Genomic DNA, 19,851 nt, shown 5'->3' with positions numbered 1-19,851 from the left:
CCAAATGTCTGAAAAACCAAGTGAAGGATCTGTAGTTAAGAGCTAGAACTGAGGCACAGATGTAAGTACGCAAAGCCAAAATCTTGAATAACTGAAACTTCCTTAAAGCCAACAAATACTGTCTCTTTAAGAACTAAAAGCACAGTACTAAAAGCGCTATTTAAAGTGTTATTTTTCTCTGGGTTCTGTTTTTTGGGAGGTGGGAAGCTGTGTATACTTGAATTTATCCAAGTATCATGTGTAAGATGTGGTTAGTCAGGCCACATCTAACCACAGGCCTGACTAACCACATCTTACACATGATACTTGGATAAATTCAAGTATACACAGCTTCCCCCCCTCCCGAAAAACAGAACCCAGAGAAAAATAACACTTTAAATAGCGCTTTTAGTACTGTGCTTTTAGTTCTTAAAGAGACAGTATGTATTTGTTGGCTTTAAGGAAGTTTCAGTTATTCAAGATTTTGGCTTTGCGTACTTACCTTGGAACATAATCCTTGCACAAGGTGAGGGTTGAGAGTAAGTGGAACATGAGATAAGTTGGAATGGAGTCTTTCTAAATAATACAGGAGCTGAGGTCAGGAAGGACACCAAAGATGTACTGCATTACCGAGGCAATGCAGAGCTTTGGAGAGAGACCCAGCATCTTGAATTGTGCCTGTAAGGCAATACATAATAGGTTCAAATTTAAGGAAGTACTGGTTGGGTTTTGCTTCCTCTGGTCCCTGAGTGAGCAGTTACATTTTGCATTATTATTTATTTATTTATTTAAAAGATTTTTATCCGACCTTTCTTCTGCTGGAGCAGATACCTCTTGGACACGCCTCAGATTATCTGATCCTCCTGGACAACTTTTAAGGATACCTCATGTAACACATTGAACTAATCCAGCGATTTCCAAACTGTGGGTTGCAACCCACCAGTGGGTTACAAGCTAATTTTTTGGTGGGTCAGAGCTGGTGTTGGCTGTGGTGCTGCAAGGCATTCTGTGGTGCTGCCTGGCTTCTGTGACCCATGAAGTGGGTTATGGCACTAGAAAGATTGGGAAGCACTGCATCAATCAGTCTAAGAGGTTCAGGATGTGTATGACAATGATTTGATCTTTATTTTGAGTATATCTTGCTCAAAAAGTGTGTGTCAGTTCTTATGTGGCCAGCTGGGATTAGGCTTCTTAACTTCTTACTGGCCAATGGCTGCTTAAACTTCTTAAGCTCAAACAAAGAAATGGCTGCTTAAACTACTTACTGGCCAATGATAGCGTTGATGGGTTGCCCAGGTAGCATAATGGGAATACATTAATGCATCGGTTTCCTTTGCCACCAGCAATTCAGAAACCAGTAGCTCAGTGGTTCTCAAACTCTCAGGGAGAGTTAGAAAGCCTATAAGTTCTTGTAGGGGTGGGAAGGCGGCAGTAGTGTGATCCCCAGAATCGCATCGCAAAGGGGGCAGCAGGGACTGGGCTGTACTAGCCAGTCCTTGCTGCAGCCTCCCTGGGGTGCAGGGAGCCCTGTGCGAGTGTCTGCAGGGTTCCCCAACCTGCTAAAAGTGAAAGGGCAGTGATCGCGTTCTGCCTCTGCAAAACCGGAAGTGGAGTGGTATCACTGTGCCTCACATTTAGAAGGCTGGGGGGCCCTGCGGAGGTCACGCAAGGCTCCCTGCACCCCAGGGAGGCTGCTTCAGGGACTGGTAAGTAAGTACTTGGATAAATTATGCGCTCCCCTTAGTGATGCAATCCTGGGGAAATCTCGTGCCCATGCACCTTGTTCAGTAGGGAATACTGAGTTTTCCCTGCTGTGATACAACTGTGAAGAATTTCCTAGAACCAACTGAATTGTGAGTTACACTGCATTCAGTGGATGATAGTAGCCATCTCTTTCTCTGCGTTGTCTCATGTACTGTGGTGGGTATTTCAGGGCACTGCAGCTAGCACAAAAAACAAGCTCCCAAGTCTCATCACTTCAATGGAGACTACAGGAGCCAAAGCTCTGGAAGATTTTGCAGACAACATCAAGGTAAGTACCTGGTTGACTAGTTATCTTCTCTTTAGTCACTGGAGATCTGTGCAGGCATTCTGTTAATTAAGTGTACCAGTAACGTAGAATTCTGGAAATTATGAGAAGACAAGAAGTAACTTTCTGAGTATATGTAACTGATTGATGTCTCTAATGACAATATACCAACCATGTGAAAAGTCTGTATAATATACTGTAAATGTTCAGAAATTTTAAGAGGGGGAGAGCACAGCCATAGTCATGGAAGAATCAAATACAGTTGCTATCAAGTCTGCTTAAAATTCATGCTACTTTGTCCAAGCAGTGTCTTTTTACAATCACCAGTAGATGGTGCCATTGGCCCTTAGGGTGGGTAGGTGGTTTAGGGGAAAAAAAATTAGGATAGCTTTAACTCTATGCACATTTTAAACATTTATCAAATAATCTCTATTTTTCTTCCTAGAATAACCCAGACAAGGAGTATAACATGCCAAAAGATGGGACAGTTCATGAACTCACCAGCAATGTATGTAAAAACAATTCAGTGCCTCTTGGTAAAACTCATCCAGTGAGTCTTTCTCCCTTTGTCTATCTTTAAGGGTAATATTCTTGCTACAGCAGGAGAAACTAAAGTTAGGTCTCTTTATATGCAAATTCACTATCTGCAAAGTCTGAGCAGCATAATGCTGTCTCCATACCTAATTGTGGCATAAATCTAGAGATCAGAAAATAATTATTGGTGACTCCTGGGCAGAAGAGGAGCTGTGACCCTGACAGATCTAGCCTACCCTGACTATTTGGGACTTGGATCACCGAGCTTTCTTCAGGCACAGAAGGGAATAAGTGTATGTAATATCACTCCCTCTCGTTGGTAGGCAGTATGAATTCTTTGGGTTGGCAAGACCTGGTATAAATACTAGAAGCCCTTGCTCTGGATCTTGTCAGTTCTTTTAGTGCTTTATACTCTAGCTCAAGCCCCAGATCCACTAACTGTCCTCTGATCCTAGTCCAGAGAAAATGCCCTCTAGGTCTGAATTGAACCATATAGCTCAAACCTTGCCCTGCAGCATTTTGCTTCAAGCAGGAACCTCCTCCTATTTCATTTCACCTCTATGATAATTCATAAGATTTGACAGTACTGGAGAAGACAATCATGGAAGTGACATGATAGGAAAGAAGCATTCATAAAATACCAACTAGGTAGAGCCAAAGTTTTTATTATCCCTGAACAGCTGTGATCACAGTTGGGCTGAGAGTAGGCAATTTCCCCCCCCCCCCAACTACTTGGGGATAAGGCATTAATGTGAACAATCCTTTTAGCTTCTGCTGGCTGCCACAAAGGTACCCATTTTCACATCATATCAAGACATATTATGTGGTATTCATTATTAGAGGGTTATGTTTTAGGTGATACTGATATAATTGGTCTAAGACGATCTCTGAGACCAAATTCCAGAAATTATAGGTCATCCAGGATAATTATACCCATTCATAATAATGTGAAGGACATTTGATTTTCATAAAATGTGGAGGTTGCCTAGTATGATTTTTATTTTTAAACAATAAAAATTCACTTCTCAATTCACAGGCCATTCTTTTCCTGCAGCAGTTGCTAGATTTTCAAGAAACTGCAGGTGCCATGCTGGCATCCCAAGGTACTGTACATAGGGCTGCCGAGATGAGAACATGTCGTCTTTCACAGATCAAGCCATTTACTTTACAGTAAAACCTCTTTAGCAAGGACATAGCTTATTCATGGCTCACCACCTCAGCCATCTAGTTTTTGATCTGGCAAGGCCAAAGGCCATTGCCATCTAAGGTTATACACATCTAAGTGCCCAGAGAGATGGATCTGGTTTTCAACCTGTAAGTTGGCTGCCAAAACTCTGATCCTTGAATCCTATGCACGAAGGGTGGATTGTGAGATAGCCTTTCATCTCCTAAGAGCAATACGTTTCTAGAAGACCTTTTCCAAGTGCTCTATTGCCACGTGATTGGGTTATTAACTTGTTTTATAATCTAGCCATGACGCATGATGCATCAAGTTTGTTTTGCATATATATTTGTGTTCTCAGGCATATCTTGCTATACATTGAGACACATCAGTTTGTCTAATTTCTAGCCCATTGTATTTTTTTAATAGATAAGGTAACTTTTGAGATGTAGGAAACACCAGTTTATCCAGCCAGGTCCATGCTAAAGAGATTTAACTGTTCAAACTGCATCTTGTGTGTCTTCCCATCATCTGTTCTAAACAGTTGCCTGAATAATGCTTGAAACAGGATCCATAGTTGTGCCTGACTCACCAGCACGCCCTCACTTTCTCATGCCTCTTTTGCCTGCTAAAACTGGTTATGGGCAAAGACAGTTGTGGAGCCAACTCTTTCATTGGCCAAATGGGTGGCAGTTTATTGCTACTGGGGATATCGGGGAAGCTGTCCCACATAGTACAGGCTGTGATTGTAGCTGTTGGATCCAAGCAGTAGTGAATATGTATAATTTGAGATAAGTGTGCTTCAGAAAAAAACAACACAACGCAAGCTGCTACCTTGCCAGTTATCGGGATATTTGTTTAATTAAAGGTGTTTTTTGTGTGTGTGTGGAGCCTAACTGCTCAGATTGGCTTTTATGTGAAGAAAGTTGTGAAAGAAAGAGCGATGGGTCTTGCTGCTAATTTGAAGCCTAGTCAGGGACTAACAACATGCAAACATGTAAACTGAATGGCATCAGGGCTCCCTTACAAGAAAAACAACTTTAGGAAGGGGTGGATTTGATCAGAAAAGTGGGGGTTGTGTGCTTAACCTTTTCCACTGCCAGTTTTATCACTACATCCCCTTCCCCAAGCAGCTTCTCTCCTACATGATTCAAAATGTGTTTTTGAAACTGTGGGGAAGCAATCTGGTGTTTTTTTTGTTAAAGTGATCGGAAGAGAAGGGGATAAGCACCCTTCCCCACCTGCTCCTCTGCACAAAATCACTTCATCCTGAAACAGTTTTTATTTCTTAAAATAACAAGAACCACATAAGGCCTCTATTTTGTGTGCTTCCATGTAACTTTTATAGTTAACCCATCATTCTTTCAGAAATAGCCAATTGGTTTGTTTGTTCCTGGTCTTGAGTTTGGAATTCAGCCAGCCTTTTGTTTACATTTTAAGCAGGCCCAGGCATACTCTGTGCTACATAAAGTATCCGATAGGGCAGTGATTTTGAACCTTTTCCATCTCATGGCACACTGACAAGTCACTAAAATTGTCAAGGCACACCACCCTTTTTTTGACAATTGGCGGGGCACACCCATTGACAGCAGGGGCTTGCAACCCCCAGTGGCCCTACTAACAAACCCCAAACTCACGGCACGCCTGCAGACCATCCATGGCACACCAGTGTGCCACCGCAAAGTGGTTGAAAATGGCTGCAGTAGGGAGTCTAGAAAACCAAAATGCAGAATTGTCAGGGCAGATTTCATGAAGCTGCATTTGTTCACTGTGACTGCTGAAACTGAGTTTTGTCAGAATTCAGAATATTTTGTCAGAAGAGAAAGGGGTGGCCTGGAAGAATGTGATTAGCACCTACTTCATATGCTACTTTAGCAACAATGCATGCAAATTGCTTATACAGCCAGTTTCTTCCTTCCATGTTGCACTGAATACCCACAGCCCTGGATGTTAGAGAGGTTTTAATAGGGATGTCAGGTTAGCACAACCACAAACAACTTTCTCAATTTCCTGAGACGTTCACCTGTAAAAAGAAGTGGCTCCTCTCTGCTGAACCCCTCGTTCTCTGTGTTGTTATCTTCTGCTTTGTACTTGAAAGTCTGGTTGTCTCTAACCTGTCTTTTTGCACTTTGCATTTCTTTGTCTCTCTTTCTTCCTTTTCTCTCCACTCTGCCTTGAACTTTATAGTTCTTGGGGACACATACAATATTCCTTTAGATCCCAGAGGTAAGCGGCAGTAATACTTCTTCTACCCACATGAAAACCTAATACAGGTGCAGCCTATTTATCCACTGATTTTTTATCTGTGGATTTGTCTCAGATGTAGAATGAATGTAGAAGTAGAATGGGGTGGGGGTGCTGAAAGTCATGCACTTTGCTTCCTTTGCCCTTTCCAGGCAGACCAAAACACTGCAAAAAGGCTCTGCCTCGCCCAGGAAGGGAAATAGCCCTGGAAGAGGTTCCCCTTGCAAGGAACAGTAACATTCCTGGAGCACCTGAGCCAGCAAAGAGGCTGAAGAGGGGAAGGGGGGCAGGAAACCTCTGTAGCCAGAACAGTGCAGCAAGGTGGAGCTCTAGCTCTCGCTCTCTCTCTCTCTCACACACACACACACAGGGGCAGGTGTGGTAGCAACAGCTTTAAAAAACCCAGGGAGTGTTTGCTGAATTCCCCCCCCCCATGGTTCAGGCAATCACCTACAAGCAACCCCCCCCCCTACTGAGATGGTGCAGGCCATCACCGACGCAAGCAAAGCATGTGATTTAACCTGCAATCCTCTCCACACTTCTGAGTAGAAATGCATAGGGCTGGACTCTTAAAAGCTCATCAGGACAGCTGGCAACAGGGAGGGCTGAGTACGGAGGGGATGGGATGGGATTTATAACAGCTGCCTTAGTTTCCTTCCATCTGGAAGTGTCTGGCTGCAGTGTATTTGCGTAACTCTATGGACTTTAGCACAACACATTTTAATCATGCCAAGTCACGGAATGGAACTAACACGGATAAATAGGCTCCACCTGTAACATTTCTCTTCCATCTAGTTACGTATTTCGATTGTTTTTAATTGTGCTCAGTAAAAGCCTCTCTATTGCAATGACCAGAACATTTTCCTGAGCCTGAATATTGGGCTGGGACTGTGAGTAATAGAGATAAGCTCATAATTGATATGTTGAATGCATTTGCTTATTTTTCAGAGAGGCTAAATGCCTGTCAAGCTACATATAAACAGTCCCATGGGTTTTGATGATGATGCAGTAAAGCAGCCAGCTCTTGATCCTAGAGAACAGCCTGACCTTTTTATGGGCACACATGTCCACAGGGTGTTTGAAGGGGAACACTTAATCCTTCCCTTCCCTGCCACTTTCTATTCTGAATGGCTCACGTGCTGCATGCTTATTCACTTGCACTGGTTTTCCCTCTGGGGGTTTCAGTTCTGTGTCGTTTTCTTATAAACATGCAACTGGAACCTCATGGAGGAAGAGCACCTCAAATTGCAGTAGAACAATGGGCAAAGGATAGACTTTTTTAAAAAAATGAAGCTATAGGCCTCCTTGATAATGCCTGCCTGCCCAAGGACAGCCAAAGAAGTACAAGGCCTAGAAAATGTTGCTGGCCAGAGATTACACAATTGCACTGAAACATGCTAATATTTTTTATTTTGACCTTCTCTTCTTGTGACCTTGGATAATGCTGCATTTCTATGTTACTTTGCTGTCTTAAAGTTCTTTAGGGTAGAGTCTGAGCAGCCAGCTGGCTGAAGCTTAAGCGGGTCTGGTCAATTCCTAGATGGGAGACCACCTGGAAACCCCTTGTAGGCATCCTTGCATCTCACCAAGAAGGAAGGCAGGATACAAATGTAAGAAAGTTCACAAGCATTTCAAATAAAGTTGAACCAGATGGCTTCTCATCAAACGCACATAGTTTTTCAAAAACTAAACTTACTAAGCAGCAGTCTGTATCTGTCCATTATCACAAGGAGGTATCATTTCTTAACCTTTTTTCACAGAATACAAGCAGATAAAGCTATGCCTCCACTCAAGAATACAGATTATACAGGCAGAACCTTTTAGCTTGTGTTTATGTGATGGAAATCTTGGATGCCGTCTTATGAAACAGTAGTTATCAGATGCTCACTGAAGTCCAATAGTTAATTGACTTAATATTGAAAAAATAATATAATTTTTTTTGTTTCACAAGAATGGTAATTTGATCATGAGAATGAAAATATCTGGTACTGAGAATGATCTGAGACAGATTCAGGTGTGTGTGTATGTCGAGTTTTTTTGGTCATTTGTCTTTAAAAAGTATGTTCAACACTTCTGAACTTGATAAAGAATAGTTGAAAAGGGCATGAACCTGGTGTGCAATTCATGGTGATGAAAGTAATAAGTCAACATAGCACTGTTCTCCATTACAGAAAAAAAAAATCATTAGGAGTAAGTCTAGAGTGGACCAGAAGCTTTCATTCTTTGTCTCATGGTACTTCTTGTCAGGGCTGGCTTTAGGGCAGTTGACCAATTTGGCCACATTGGGCCCCATGCCTGGAGTGGGTTGGTGAGCAAAGCACCCGCAGCTAGCATGTCACTCTGTAGCTGATGCTCAGGCATGGCACCTTCCATGCCAAGGTGCCATGAGGAGAGTGCTCTAAGTGGAACATTGCTGCTGGATGGCCTTCCAATTGGCTTGAAATCACCCCCTTGGAACCAGTTGGTGGTGATGCCGCTGTCAGGTGCCTCACCACTACCACTCATCCTGCTGGGTACAGGGGCCCCGCAAAAATAATTTGCATTGGGCCCCACAGCCCCTAAGGCCGGTCCTGCTTCATGAACTGATTTGAAATAAACAAAATGTGCTTGATTAGGAGGCAAAGCCTCATGCAACCTCCATTAACAAAAGGCATATAGTAACTGCATTAATGCTCATTCCCTTTCAGAAACCAGCTCTTCCGCTAATAGCTACAATTCTGAATTCAGCAGACGACTACTCAGCACCTACATCTGTGAGTAACATTCCTCCAGTTATTTGCCACTTGCCTCTGATAGTTCTGGTGGTGGTTATATGAGACTCTGTTATAGTGTTGGCAGTTTCTCAGAATAGGAAACAGATAAATGCCATCTGAAATCTGCTTTAGATTAGATCAATCATTGTTTGCCCCCCATTAGGAACTGGGTAATCTGAACAGATTGAGTAATTTTATAGCAGCTACTTCTGTAACATGGCTTTTTGTTAGAGAACATAAAACAAACTGAGAAAATCTCTTAGTTCATTATCTCGTTAAAACATAAATAACAACACCTCCTGGATTAGTGAGATTTGAACCCTTACAATTCATTGGTCTGTCCATCATGAAGTGTGAATATGTTTCAAGAAAAACAAAATGTTTGAGATTACCTGTTAAAAGGTGAATTTTTTGTTTTGTTTTTTTGCAAATTAACTGTTCACTTTATTTCATGCTGGAGAAACTAGCCTTTGGATTCCTCAGAAGAATCACTGAGACTTTACAAAACATAAATTGATTTGAATTTAACCAACTAGTCAGTCACATCTTAAAAACCATTAATTCACTAAGGACATGGAAGTGTTGGCTATGCAACCTTGTGATTATGCAGTAGCTAGCATCAATAAAAGATAAACTACATAGAGCTTGTGGCCCTTGAGATCTTTATAATGGTTTTGTTTTGTTTTTGGTCCTACTTGTGTATTCCTTTTATTAAGGCAAAGTTCTGGGCAACTTGCAGCTAAACCTTCTGAGTAAATCCAAAGTTTATGAGGACCCAGCACTAAGTGCCATCTTCCTGCATAACAACTATAATTACATTCTCAAGTCCCTTGAAAAGTAAGTACCATACGTGCATATTGCAAAAGTTAGTGGTGTACACCTCAGAGATCTGAAATGTCTGCCAACTCAGCTTTAATTTGGACTCATGAACTGCTTTTTCTGAACTCTTCTACTGACCACATTTATACTCCAATTTATCTTTCTCATGCTTTACTTCCCTTCAAAAAAAGGCTCTTTGAAGTCTGTCATTCCTACAGTAAACATTGTTTTGCATAAGGGAGTGGAAAATAAAAGCAGCCAAGAGGGCTCTGATTGTGCCAGGCTCTTTCATCTTCTCAGCAGTGAGACGCTCTAGAGAGCAATTCTCAATAAATCCAGGGATTTTTTACTCTCTGTGTGGTTTTTTTTTTTTGCTTCATACTTTGTACACTTCAAGGGCAGTCACTCAAAAAAGCAACCAATTGAGCTTATTTATCATTTATTGGGATAATCAGTTTCAAGACCATGCTCAGTCATTTGCATTCTTCTTCCCTCTTTGGCAGACTGAGGAAGCTAAAGATTGTGTAAGGGAGGGTATAGCAGAATCTATGGTAAAAAAATTTTCCTGTTGATCAAAAAGATTGGTTGGATCATGGAGAGGAAGGTAATTGACTGAGATCTCTATGAATATGTTCACTCTATACCAGAGGTCTTTTGGCTAGAGGGTCACATGAAATATCAGGCACAGTGCTGAGGGCTGGAAAAAAATTTAAATAAATAAATTAGAGATGGGGAACTTAGATGAATGAATAAATGAATGAGTGGGCTCATTCACTCAGCCTCTCTGGCCCTCAGAACATCCTCCAGATGCAATCAGAGCACAACTCTGGCAATGTTCAGTCAAGTGGGTCAGAGGCTTTCAGGGAAAAAGAGACTGGCTGCGAGCCAGATAGAGGCTCGCTGCGGGCTGCATCTGGCCCCTGGGCTGGGGTTTGAAGACCCTTGCTCTATACAATAAGGGATAAACACAATTCTTATTTGATACCTGTATTGATTTTGGGGGCATTCTTTGTTTATTTTAGGATGTTATAGTATTTTTGTGTATTTTGCATAGTTTTGATTCAGACAATTAAAAAAGAGGAAAAAAATCTGAGGAAAATAGCTATTAAAACAAAGCCAGCTTTACAGTTTTGATTGTCTAACATACTTCATAGCCAAATATTTTTATAGAGTTAGGTTGAAATGATTATTATTCAGCTTATTGTACATTCTAAGTAGATACCACAAAATACCTCCCAGATTGCATAGGACAAAGATTTGGTCGGGCAAGCATAGCTATCTAAATGGAACCTGGCAAATGTCACACCCTACAGGAATAAGAGGCTAAAATTTTAACCAATCTGCCCCCTGGGGGATGGGGTTGGTTTGTCTTCCATCTTCCTGATCTATCAACTGGTTATACCAAAATGCACCGAAGTTCTTGCTACTATTGTTTCTCTTTCCTTTTACACCAGCAGCCAACCTGTGCTTTTCCCACGGGGCCAAACATAGCCAAATGTTTGTTCCTTTCCTCATTTTGCCTTCTACCTGATGCCACCACTTCTTGGCTTCTTCGATACTATGTGCCGAAGGAATATTTAGTCTCTTGCTGTTCTAAAGCACACGCGTGCTAGAGTGTTAACTTTTGAAATTCTGTGTTCTGTTCGTGGCTGCATGATTTGGTGACTCTTGATTCAGTCCCCAAATATGCAAGTGAACCTCTTGTCAAATAAATTAAAAGTAAATTTCCTCAGCAATTCAACATCCGTCTATACCTTGTCCCACTGGTAAATAGTCTGCTATTGAAATATCAAATGAAAACAATCCTATGCTTATCCAGCACCATACTGAACCTAAGTTTAATTGGTTTTCAAGATGGGGGTCTACAAAGGCGTTTACACTGGCCAGCACTTAATTCAGGCAAGTTCTCTCATCCTCCTGAGTTTGAAGAACCACCAGGAAATCTCCCAAACTTTGGAAAGGCTCAGAAAGTATTGAGACATCTTGGTACTTTCCAAGCCTTTCTGGAGTCAGTGCAAGGTCTAGGAGTTCCTCTGCCCTTTTCCCAGACTTGGGAGAAGACTGGAGGAATTTCCTGGCCTTGGGCTGCACACCAGAGTGCCTTGGAAAGACATTTCTGAGGTATTGGGGATGAAGCCTACCTTCTGCAGATCAGAGCCCCCCTCAGTTGTGCCAGGCCTCAGATGCTTGGATTGCCTCTGAAGCTCTATTTGATGTCACAATCAGGATTCTTCCCATCACTTTTGGACAAGGGCAGTAGAGAGCACAAAATTTGGATGATTTCCAAGGCATGAGAAAATTTTGTGGTCTCCCTCCCACCCATTTCAAGCTAAAACTACAGAAAGAGCAAGCAGCTGCTTTGAACAAATTGAAACCCACCCTGTTTGCAGAAGAATGCTAGTTTTGTAAGCTCACTAACCATTTAGTGCTCTTCACTCCTTAGGTCTGAACTAATTCAGTTGGTGGCTGTGACACAGAAGACAGCAGAAAAGTCTTACAAGGAACTCATTGAGCAGCAGATTCTGACATATCAGCGCAGGTCAGAAGAATCTATCTGATCATCTTGTCTTCCCTCTCTCTCCTGCCCTCCCAATACAACTTCAACACTGTGATCTTCTAACTCTATTGCTCAGAGGAAGGTTTGCAGCCAAACATGATAAAACAGGAGAGAACATGTCCTCTTTGAAAAGGCTGTTTCAGCAAAATGATTGATGTACAGTTGAGTCTTCATAGTTTTGATCAGGCAGCTTTAGCTTGCATTTAATGTCCGTTCTAGAGCCCCAGTATTGCTGTCATATCTGATATTTAGGGGGTGGAGTCCCCTGCTGAAAAGAGAAACTAGTATGAGAACTGGAAGCACTTGCGTATGTTTTCCATGATGTTTAATAGAAATATTGTTTGGGAGTGGGTAATATCTATGGAAGTAAATATTTGCATAGTGAGCAGTGCTTGAAGAGCAGCTGTTGGATTTACATACAAGTTCTGAGATGTAAACAAAAGTTAGCACACAGGTGTGTTCCTCTCCCAAGCTGCCAATAGTTTTAAGGAACTTAAAACCCAATCCTGAGCCTCATGTGCCAGCTCACTGCTGTTGTGCACGTTTCACACCTTACGCCACCTTTGCAAGCCTTATGGTGGGCCCAGTGCCAGAGCTAGGCCAGTGTGAGCCTGTGCTGGGCCAGTTCTGGTGCTGGGCCCGTATTCTGCTGCCCAGTGGCTCACCCAGACCACTGAGCAGCAGAAAGTTGAGTGGGGGCGTGGGGGAGGTGGGCAGGAGGTGTTCTGGGGTGGACAGAGGATGGGGAGGCATGGTGGGGGCGGGGCAGGAAGGGGGCAGGACTGGCAGAGCTCAGCTCCACTTGTTCCAGAGTCATGTGTCAGACCACACAGCCTGACATGGGACTGGTTGATTCTGCGCCAGCTAAAGAGCCACCACAGAATTGGGTAGCCCCATTGTGGGGCTACTTCTCTTACCCGGGGGAACTGGACAAAAGCCGCCTTCCTCCGAGGAGCCACGGGTAGCTTCCCACTGTGCTTAGGATGCCTCAGTAGCCATTTTTGGCACCACGGCAGCCCCGCGTGCTGGGCAGCTCAGGATTGGGCTGTGAAATGGCAAAGCTACATTTGAAGCAAATGTTTCACATCTGTCATGTAAGGGATAATGAGTGATCTGCTCATAGGCATATTTTGATTTGTGTGCTGGTTATACAGAGATTTGTGTGCTAGGTGTACAAGAGAGAACAATGCTTGAAGTGGAACATACTGGGAGAGATTTAAATCATACTGGGCTGACATTGAAATCTGTAGCATAGTTGTTTGTTATTTACAATTTATTTATTTATTTATTTGATAGTGATCCCATCTGCAGTGTTTCTCTGTTTTGTTTTTTTCCTTTTCAGTTGGTTAAAAGTAACAGATTACATACTGGAGAGAAATTTGCCTGTGTTTCAACCTGGAGTCAAGGTGAGAACACTTGAAATGTAACTTTGTATAGAAAAATATGTGCCCTTTCTAGGAATGCTTTTGTATCCTTTATGGCTGGCCAAAAATATTTCCGCACCCAATCAAAGTTCATGTCTAGAAGGCTTGTATAGATTTTCCATGAACCTGTGGGGTTTCACATTGATCATAGTACTCCCAGATGCTCAAGGAGCAATTTAGACAACAGCATTGACATTTGGACTGAGAGGAAGAAATAACCAGAAGAGCTCTTCTTTTTCTTAATCTCCACAGCTTAAAGACAAAGAGAGGCAGGTGATCAAGGAACGTTTTAAGGTAATTGGAGACCAGGCAAATGTTCTCGTTCTTGGCCTTGTGCCCATTTATTTGTTAAATATTTGGCTCCAGATGTTCATTTACTATCTTCTTTATGGGAAAGGGCTTTAATGATGGCTTGGAAGAGCTGTGTAAAATCCAGAAGGCTTGGGCCATCCCTGACCCAGAGCAGAGGGACAACATCCGGCAGACCCAGAAAACCATCGTGCAGGAGACCTATGCTGCTTTCTTGAACAGGTGATTACTTGTCCTGCAGTGGCTTCTTTGTTCAGAACATCCTCTTTCAAAGTTTTGCTTGCCTACGAGGTCTTCCTGGCTTCCAAACCTATCTCTCTTGTCTGTGTAACATATTAGCTGGTGGGTGAAAGAGCCAGAGTTTTGTGCAGGAAGCATATGGTAGCCTACAGTACCTGCAGCACTGATGATAAAACAGTCCCTCTCTTCAGCTTTGCTATATAATAGATTTGTAGTTACTTATAGCAGGTAGGCAGCGGGCAGAATGGAATGTACTGTGTGTTGTGCTGATAGCTTATAAAGAAAGGTGAGACAGCTGTGGAGAGGGAAGTCCTCTTTCATGCAACTTCTGAGCTTAGTCACACAGGATTTTTGTTGCTTTTGCCTTCATAGATATGGCAACGTGCCCTTTACGAAGAACCCTGAGAAGTACATTAAATACAGAGTTGAGCAAGTGGGCGAAATGATTGAGAGGCTGTTTGACACTTCGGCATGACTTTCCTGCCTTGCTATCAGTGCTCATCCCACTGTGAAGTCCATGGGGTATGCTTGTATTTATAAACTCACTAAAATCTGATTTATGCCTTGTCTGACTTCTTCAGATATTGCAGGTGGCAGCTGAAATCTCCCCAGGTGGCAACGTGTCTGTCTCTTTTGTGGAGAATCTCCTCTTGGCAACAGTGTTACATCCTTTAGTACAGTCTACAATGTACACACTGTGCATACCTATCATATGACACCGAGCAAATTCTGTGCTTCACCTGAAGCGTAGTTTGTGGCCTCTTGATTCCTTTTTGTGAACTTAAAAATCCCAGTTTTCAGTTTTTAAGTGGTTTCAAGCTGTTGTGATGGTGGTTCTCTTGTGCAACGCACTGACTTGAATAGAAGATATTCGGGACCACAGAGAAGGATAGAACATTATCTTACTACATCAGCCCTGTTTGGCTATACAAGACAATAAAGGAGAAGAAAGAGGGTCACACTGGCTACTGTCAGTGGATATGTAAAACAGTGGGGTTTCCTAAAGGGCACATAATTGATAGACGTGATGACAAATGTACAGATAGCCTCCACTGCAGCTGCAAGGTGACTGCAGTGGTTTCTCTTCACACCCCAGCTTTGGAGCAAGGAGTAAGGACGGGACTTTTTGGGCTGTCTTAAGGCAGTTGCAAATACAGGTGCAACCTATTTACCCACAGATTTTTTTATCAGTGGATTTGTCTCAAATTTGTCTTCGGATTTGTCTCAAACTGTCTGCAGATTCGTCTTTTTATCTGCGGATTTGTCTCTGATTTGTCTCCCCTCGAATCGAGTGGGAGGAATTGAAAGTTGCACACACCTTTGCCCTGCTCCTTTTCAAGGCAGCCCAAAACACTGCAAAAAGGCTCCGCCTTGAACAGGCAGGGAAATAGCCCTGAAGCCATGGAAGAGGTTCCCCTTTTGAAGGAACAGTAACACTCTTGGAGCCCCTGAGCCAGCAAAAAGGCTGAAGAGGGGAAGGGGGGGTGGAAAACCCTGTGTAACTAGAACATGTGCAGCAAGGTGGAGTGCTCTCACACACACAGGGCAGGTGTGGTAGCAACAGAGGGGATTGCTTTAAAAAACCCAGGGAGTGTTTGCCCAATCCTCCCCCTTCAGAGTGAGATGGTGCAGGCTCTCCATGCACCAGCCTTCGGAAACAAAACAGCCCAGCAAGCAAGTTTCCCCAGTAAGTCAAAGCATGAGATTTAGGCTACAATCCAATGCACACTTTCCTGGGAGTAAGTCCCATTGACTAGAATGGGACTTACTTCTGAGTAGGCAAGCATAGGACTGGGCTCTCAGGCTACAATCCAATCCACACTATCCTGAGAGTAAGCCCCATTGACTACAAGGACTGGACTCTTAAAAGCTCAGCATCCCACCTGTGAAAGAAGCAGGGACAGCTAGGGGATTGATAACAGCTGCCTTAGTTTCCTTCCAGCGTCAAGTCTCAGGCTGCAGCGTATTTGCATAACTATGGAATTTAGCGCAATGCGTTTTTCCTTAATTGCGCTGGGTCACGGAATGGAACTCACGTGATAAATAGGCTCCACCTGTCATTTGAATTATACATCCATTTTCATTGCTGAATGTTTAAAGTGCAAGCCTGGAGTTTTATCTTCAACAGATACTGTAAATTTCAACTTCTAGTCTCGGAGTGGAGCCAGAACAGAATAGCACTACAGCATAATCTGTTCATTTGCAGAATATTGCAAGATGTGGTACTGGACATTAGTCCGAATTTCATTGTTGCTTCCAGATGTTGAATATGGATTTCAGCTTTAGTGTGGAGCTAAAAACTCTGGGCTCCAATATATAATTTATCAGCACGAGATTCAAGTTTTCTTTGCAAGCAGCCGCTCCTTGGTGCCTGGAGATTTGGAATAAGATATGTAAAACATTGGGTTATTTTTACTTACTTATTAAGATATTACTTATTAAGATATTGACTCCAAAGGGCCCCCAAGGTGGCTCACAATAATGTTTTTAATCAATAAAATGAGTAATTTCTTTTTCTTTCATAAAGAGAAACAAAGATAATAAATCCAAGTGTCAGTGACTGAAAAAATGTATCCTTCCTAAGGATGAAAAGGGCAACAAGCATTTTCTGTAGATGTTGATTGTTTTTGCTGGTAAGTGGTAAATTCCAAGTATGTATATGAGAAGTGCATTCTGTTGTTCTCTCACCACTAATGGATTGTAATGCTTTGCTTTTAAAAGCCCAGGCAGTGAGTTATCTTGTTGCATTCGTGCTCTTGGCATTATTTGAAGCTAGAGCAGTTTTGGCTGTAGTTTAGGGTGCTTACTTAGAAGTTTAGAAAAGCTGTTCAAACTAGCTTTGAAGCTCTTGTGGACCAGAAATAAAGTTGTGGAAGGGAATGCGGAAGCAGACATTCTCCTTACAGCATCAGTTGAAAGGTTATAGGTTTCTGCTCTGTATAGGACTCTCATTAGCTCTATCCCCACAACCAACTTTTTTACTGGCCAGTTAGAATTACAAAACAGTTGCACTAGGAAGCTGTATTTAGCATTTTTGCCTGCTCTTGTCTTCAGTCTTCCTGAAAACCAACCTTTCCTTCTTCACAAGAGACTAGCTGGTATAGTATTGAGGTTAAGAGATAGCTATAGGCTTCCTCTCTTTGAATCTCCTTTTTGCCATGGACTCACTCAGTGGCCTTGGGAAAGGGGCTCCTTTTCAGTCTTGGCACCCCAGCAGCAATTTGGAAATAATAATACTTCCTTGGCAGGCTTTCATCAAGACAATACATTGACATGAGCACTTTGCACACACAGAAAATGATATTCAAGGGCTAAGTAGTTCTGTGTGGTTTCTTCTCTCTTCTCCCATTGTTTGTTTGGCATTCTTGCTACTGATCCATACCTTTATTCCAAAGGCCTTTGCCTCTGTTGGCCAGTTTATACATGCATGCTCGTAATTTTCTCAACAATACATGACTCACAGTTGAACATATGAGCATTCTCCATTAAAAAGCTATGTTTCAGATGATAGGAAAGTTGTGCCATCTGTGATGGCATGTTCATGCTGCACTTGGCAGTTAATGTGGATGGCCTGTGTGTTCCAAATTTTGATGATTGGGCCTTGGTACACTTCTCCCTTTCCAGCTGCAAGTGCCTTGTACCACTATGCTGCTCTCAGGCTTATTCCTGAGTAGTGATCGTTCAGTTTTCTTTTGAACAGGTGTGCTAATGCCAAATCAATAATAAATATACCAGTATTCTGTTAATCCATTTGGTCATTTTCTCATAGCATCTATTAAAGGAGCCACCTGTACTATTTTTCTTTTAGTGTACTGGTAATTTTATACTATTCTTTTATTCGAAAAGGTAGATCAGAGAGAGAAAAAGAATATGCACAATTTATGATGCTTTGTTCATCTGTAACTGGAGCGCCATCAGGTAAGAGGAGACAGCTGATCAAAGAGAGTAAAAGGCCACAGGAGACAAGGCATATACCACCGCTTCTGAAAGAAGACACAAAGTACAGCTGTAGTTATCTGTATGCAAACACCAGTATTGCTTTGCCTGATCGGGTTTGGCATTTGGCCCTTGTTGTGCTGGCATCAATGTGGTGTCGCAAGAACAGGCTTAGGATATGACAGGTGCTGTGCCAGAGTCCATGCAATGTTAGTGCAGTATCCAAATAGGATTGGGTCAAGATATGCTGATGGAGTCTGACTTGTTCATGACAAATCAGAAAAGAGGTATTGGGATGAGTTCAATGAAAACATTGAGCAACTGTGTGGCAGGCATGAAGGCAAATTCCATTCTAGGGTTAATTAGGAAAGGGATTGAGGATAGAAGTATTAATATTATAATAGCCCCTACAACACCAGTGTTATCACATTTGGAATATGGCATACAGTTCTGCTTGTCACATCTCAAGAAGGCTGTTGTAGAGCTTGAAAAACCACAGAAGAAAGCAACCAAAATGATCAAAAGGCTGTTGCATATTTTTCACAAGAAAAGGCTGCAAAGTTTGGAGTTCGTAGCTGGGGAAAAAAGGCAATTGCTGGGTGACATGATCAAGACTTCTAAAATTATGCATGGTGGAGGGAGAGAGAGAGAGAAGTTTTCTTCCTCTCTCAAAGTAATATTAACGTTAATAAGAATATTTACATTTCAAGACTGTAGTTCACAACACGGTTTGCAAAACAAAATCAATAAATGGTTCCTTGTACCCCAAAGGGTTTGCAGTCTAAAAAGAGATGCAGAAAGAATACCAGCTGCAGCCACTGGCAGAGCTGGGGTTCAAAAGGGGCAGTTTCTCTCCCCCTGCTAAATTTAAGAGGACACCACTTTGAAAGGTGTTTCTTTGCCCAGTTAGCAAGGGGGTTACTCATGTTACCACTGGTGCTCAAATTTATTTGGAGAATTAAGAAGCACAAAATCAGCTTCAGGAGGATTTGAGTTTGAGCCTTCTCCAGCCTTTACCTTCCCTGAAGGATCAGCCAGTGAAACGAAGGTTTTTTTCCAGCTAGCTGCAAAGACCAGTATCAGTGAGAGGCAGGCAAGGGAGTATCTTCAATGTTATAAGAGATTTATTAAAGGATTATGTAATTGCGAAGATACAGATTCTATAAGACGGTCTTTAAGCTCTAACACATGCTTGTGTGACATGGTCTTAGACTGTGATGTGGTTTCGGCATCTGGCCTGGATGCCTTTAAAAGGGAATTGGACAAGTTTCTGGAGGAAAAATCCATTACGTGTTACAAGCCATGATGTGTATGTGCAACCACCTGGTTTTAGAAACGGGCTATGTCAGATGCAAGGGAGGGCACCAGGATGCAGAACTCGTTATCAGGTGTGCTCCCTGGGGCATTTGGTGGGGCCGCTGTGAGATACAGGAAGCTGGACTAGATGGGCCTATGGCCTGATCCAGTGGTGCTGTTCTTATTTTCTTGTATGCACTTGTAATTGGTTCACCAGTAGGAAAGGCAGGAAATTTAGAAGAACCCTGAACTTTTAGTCTCCATCCTTAAGCTCGGGGCAGTATAATATCGGAGTGAGATAGCAGCACAGGAAGTTGCAACGAGAAATAAAGTTTCAATGTGTCATTATAGCTACCTGATTTCAGAGATCCTTGTGGGTGTTCTGATCAGCTTGTGGAAACTTCAACTTGATGCAATGCACAAAGAGATTGTTGTATAGGTAAAGTGACCCCTCACTGGTCAAAATCTCCAACATTTCAGGAGGTTTTTTTAGTTGCTACTACATGTAGCTCTGGGGTTGAACTGCCTTAATCTAATTATTGGTGCGTTTGGGTAGACTCTGGAGGCTT

At 42.4% G+C, this 19,851-nt stretch overlaps 1 protein-coding gene across 5 annotated transcripts in view; it reads left to right on the top strand.

Annotated features, from left to right (window-relative positions):
- The window catches only part of EXOC7 (exocyst complex component 7), a 60,869-nt gene that overhangs the window by 26,920 nt on the left and 14,098 nt on the right, over window positions 1-19,851 (top strand). For 4 of the 5 annotated variants that reach the window (XM_066614209.1, XM_066614208.1, XM_066614205.1 and 1 more), the window contains 10 exons: window positions 1,913-2,011; window positions 2,454-2,516; window positions 3,579-3,645; window positions 8,636-8,701; window positions 9,418-9,538; window positions 11,964-12,059; window positions 13,420-13,483; window positions 13,754-13,795; window positions 13,899-14,032; window positions 14,423-14,606. In XM_066614209.1, coding sequence (XP_066470306.1) covers window positions 1,913-2,011; window positions 2,454-2,516; window positions 3,579-3,645; window positions 8,636-8,701; window positions 9,418-9,538; window positions 11,964-12,059; window positions 13,420-13,483; window positions 13,754-13,795; window positions 13,899-14,032; window positions 14,423-14,525 — 855 coding nt within the window. In that variant the 3' untranslated portion in view covers window positions 14,526-14,606. Of the gene's footprint in view, window positions 1-1,912; window positions 2,012-2,453; window positions 2,517-3,578; window positions 3,646-8,635; window positions 8,702-9,417; window positions 9,539-11,963; window positions 12,060-13,419; window positions 13,484-13,753; window positions 13,796-13,898; window positions 14,033-14,422; window positions 14,607-19,851 lie in introns of those variants that run through there. The other variant, XM_066614206.1, reaches the window with a different exon arrangement.

Source organism: Tiliqua scincoides, chromosome 2 (genome assembly GCF_035046505.1).
Source record: "Tiliqua scincoides isolate rTilSci1 chromosome 2, rTilSci1.hap2, whole genome shotgun sequence".
Classification (NCBI taxonomy): domain Eukaryota; kingdom Metazoa; phylum Chordata; class Lepidosauria; order Squamata; family Scincidae; genus Tiliqua; species Tiliqua scincoides.
Note: the sequence above shows the minus strand (reverse complement) of the source record. Positions and strands in the feature narration are given on the sequence as shown.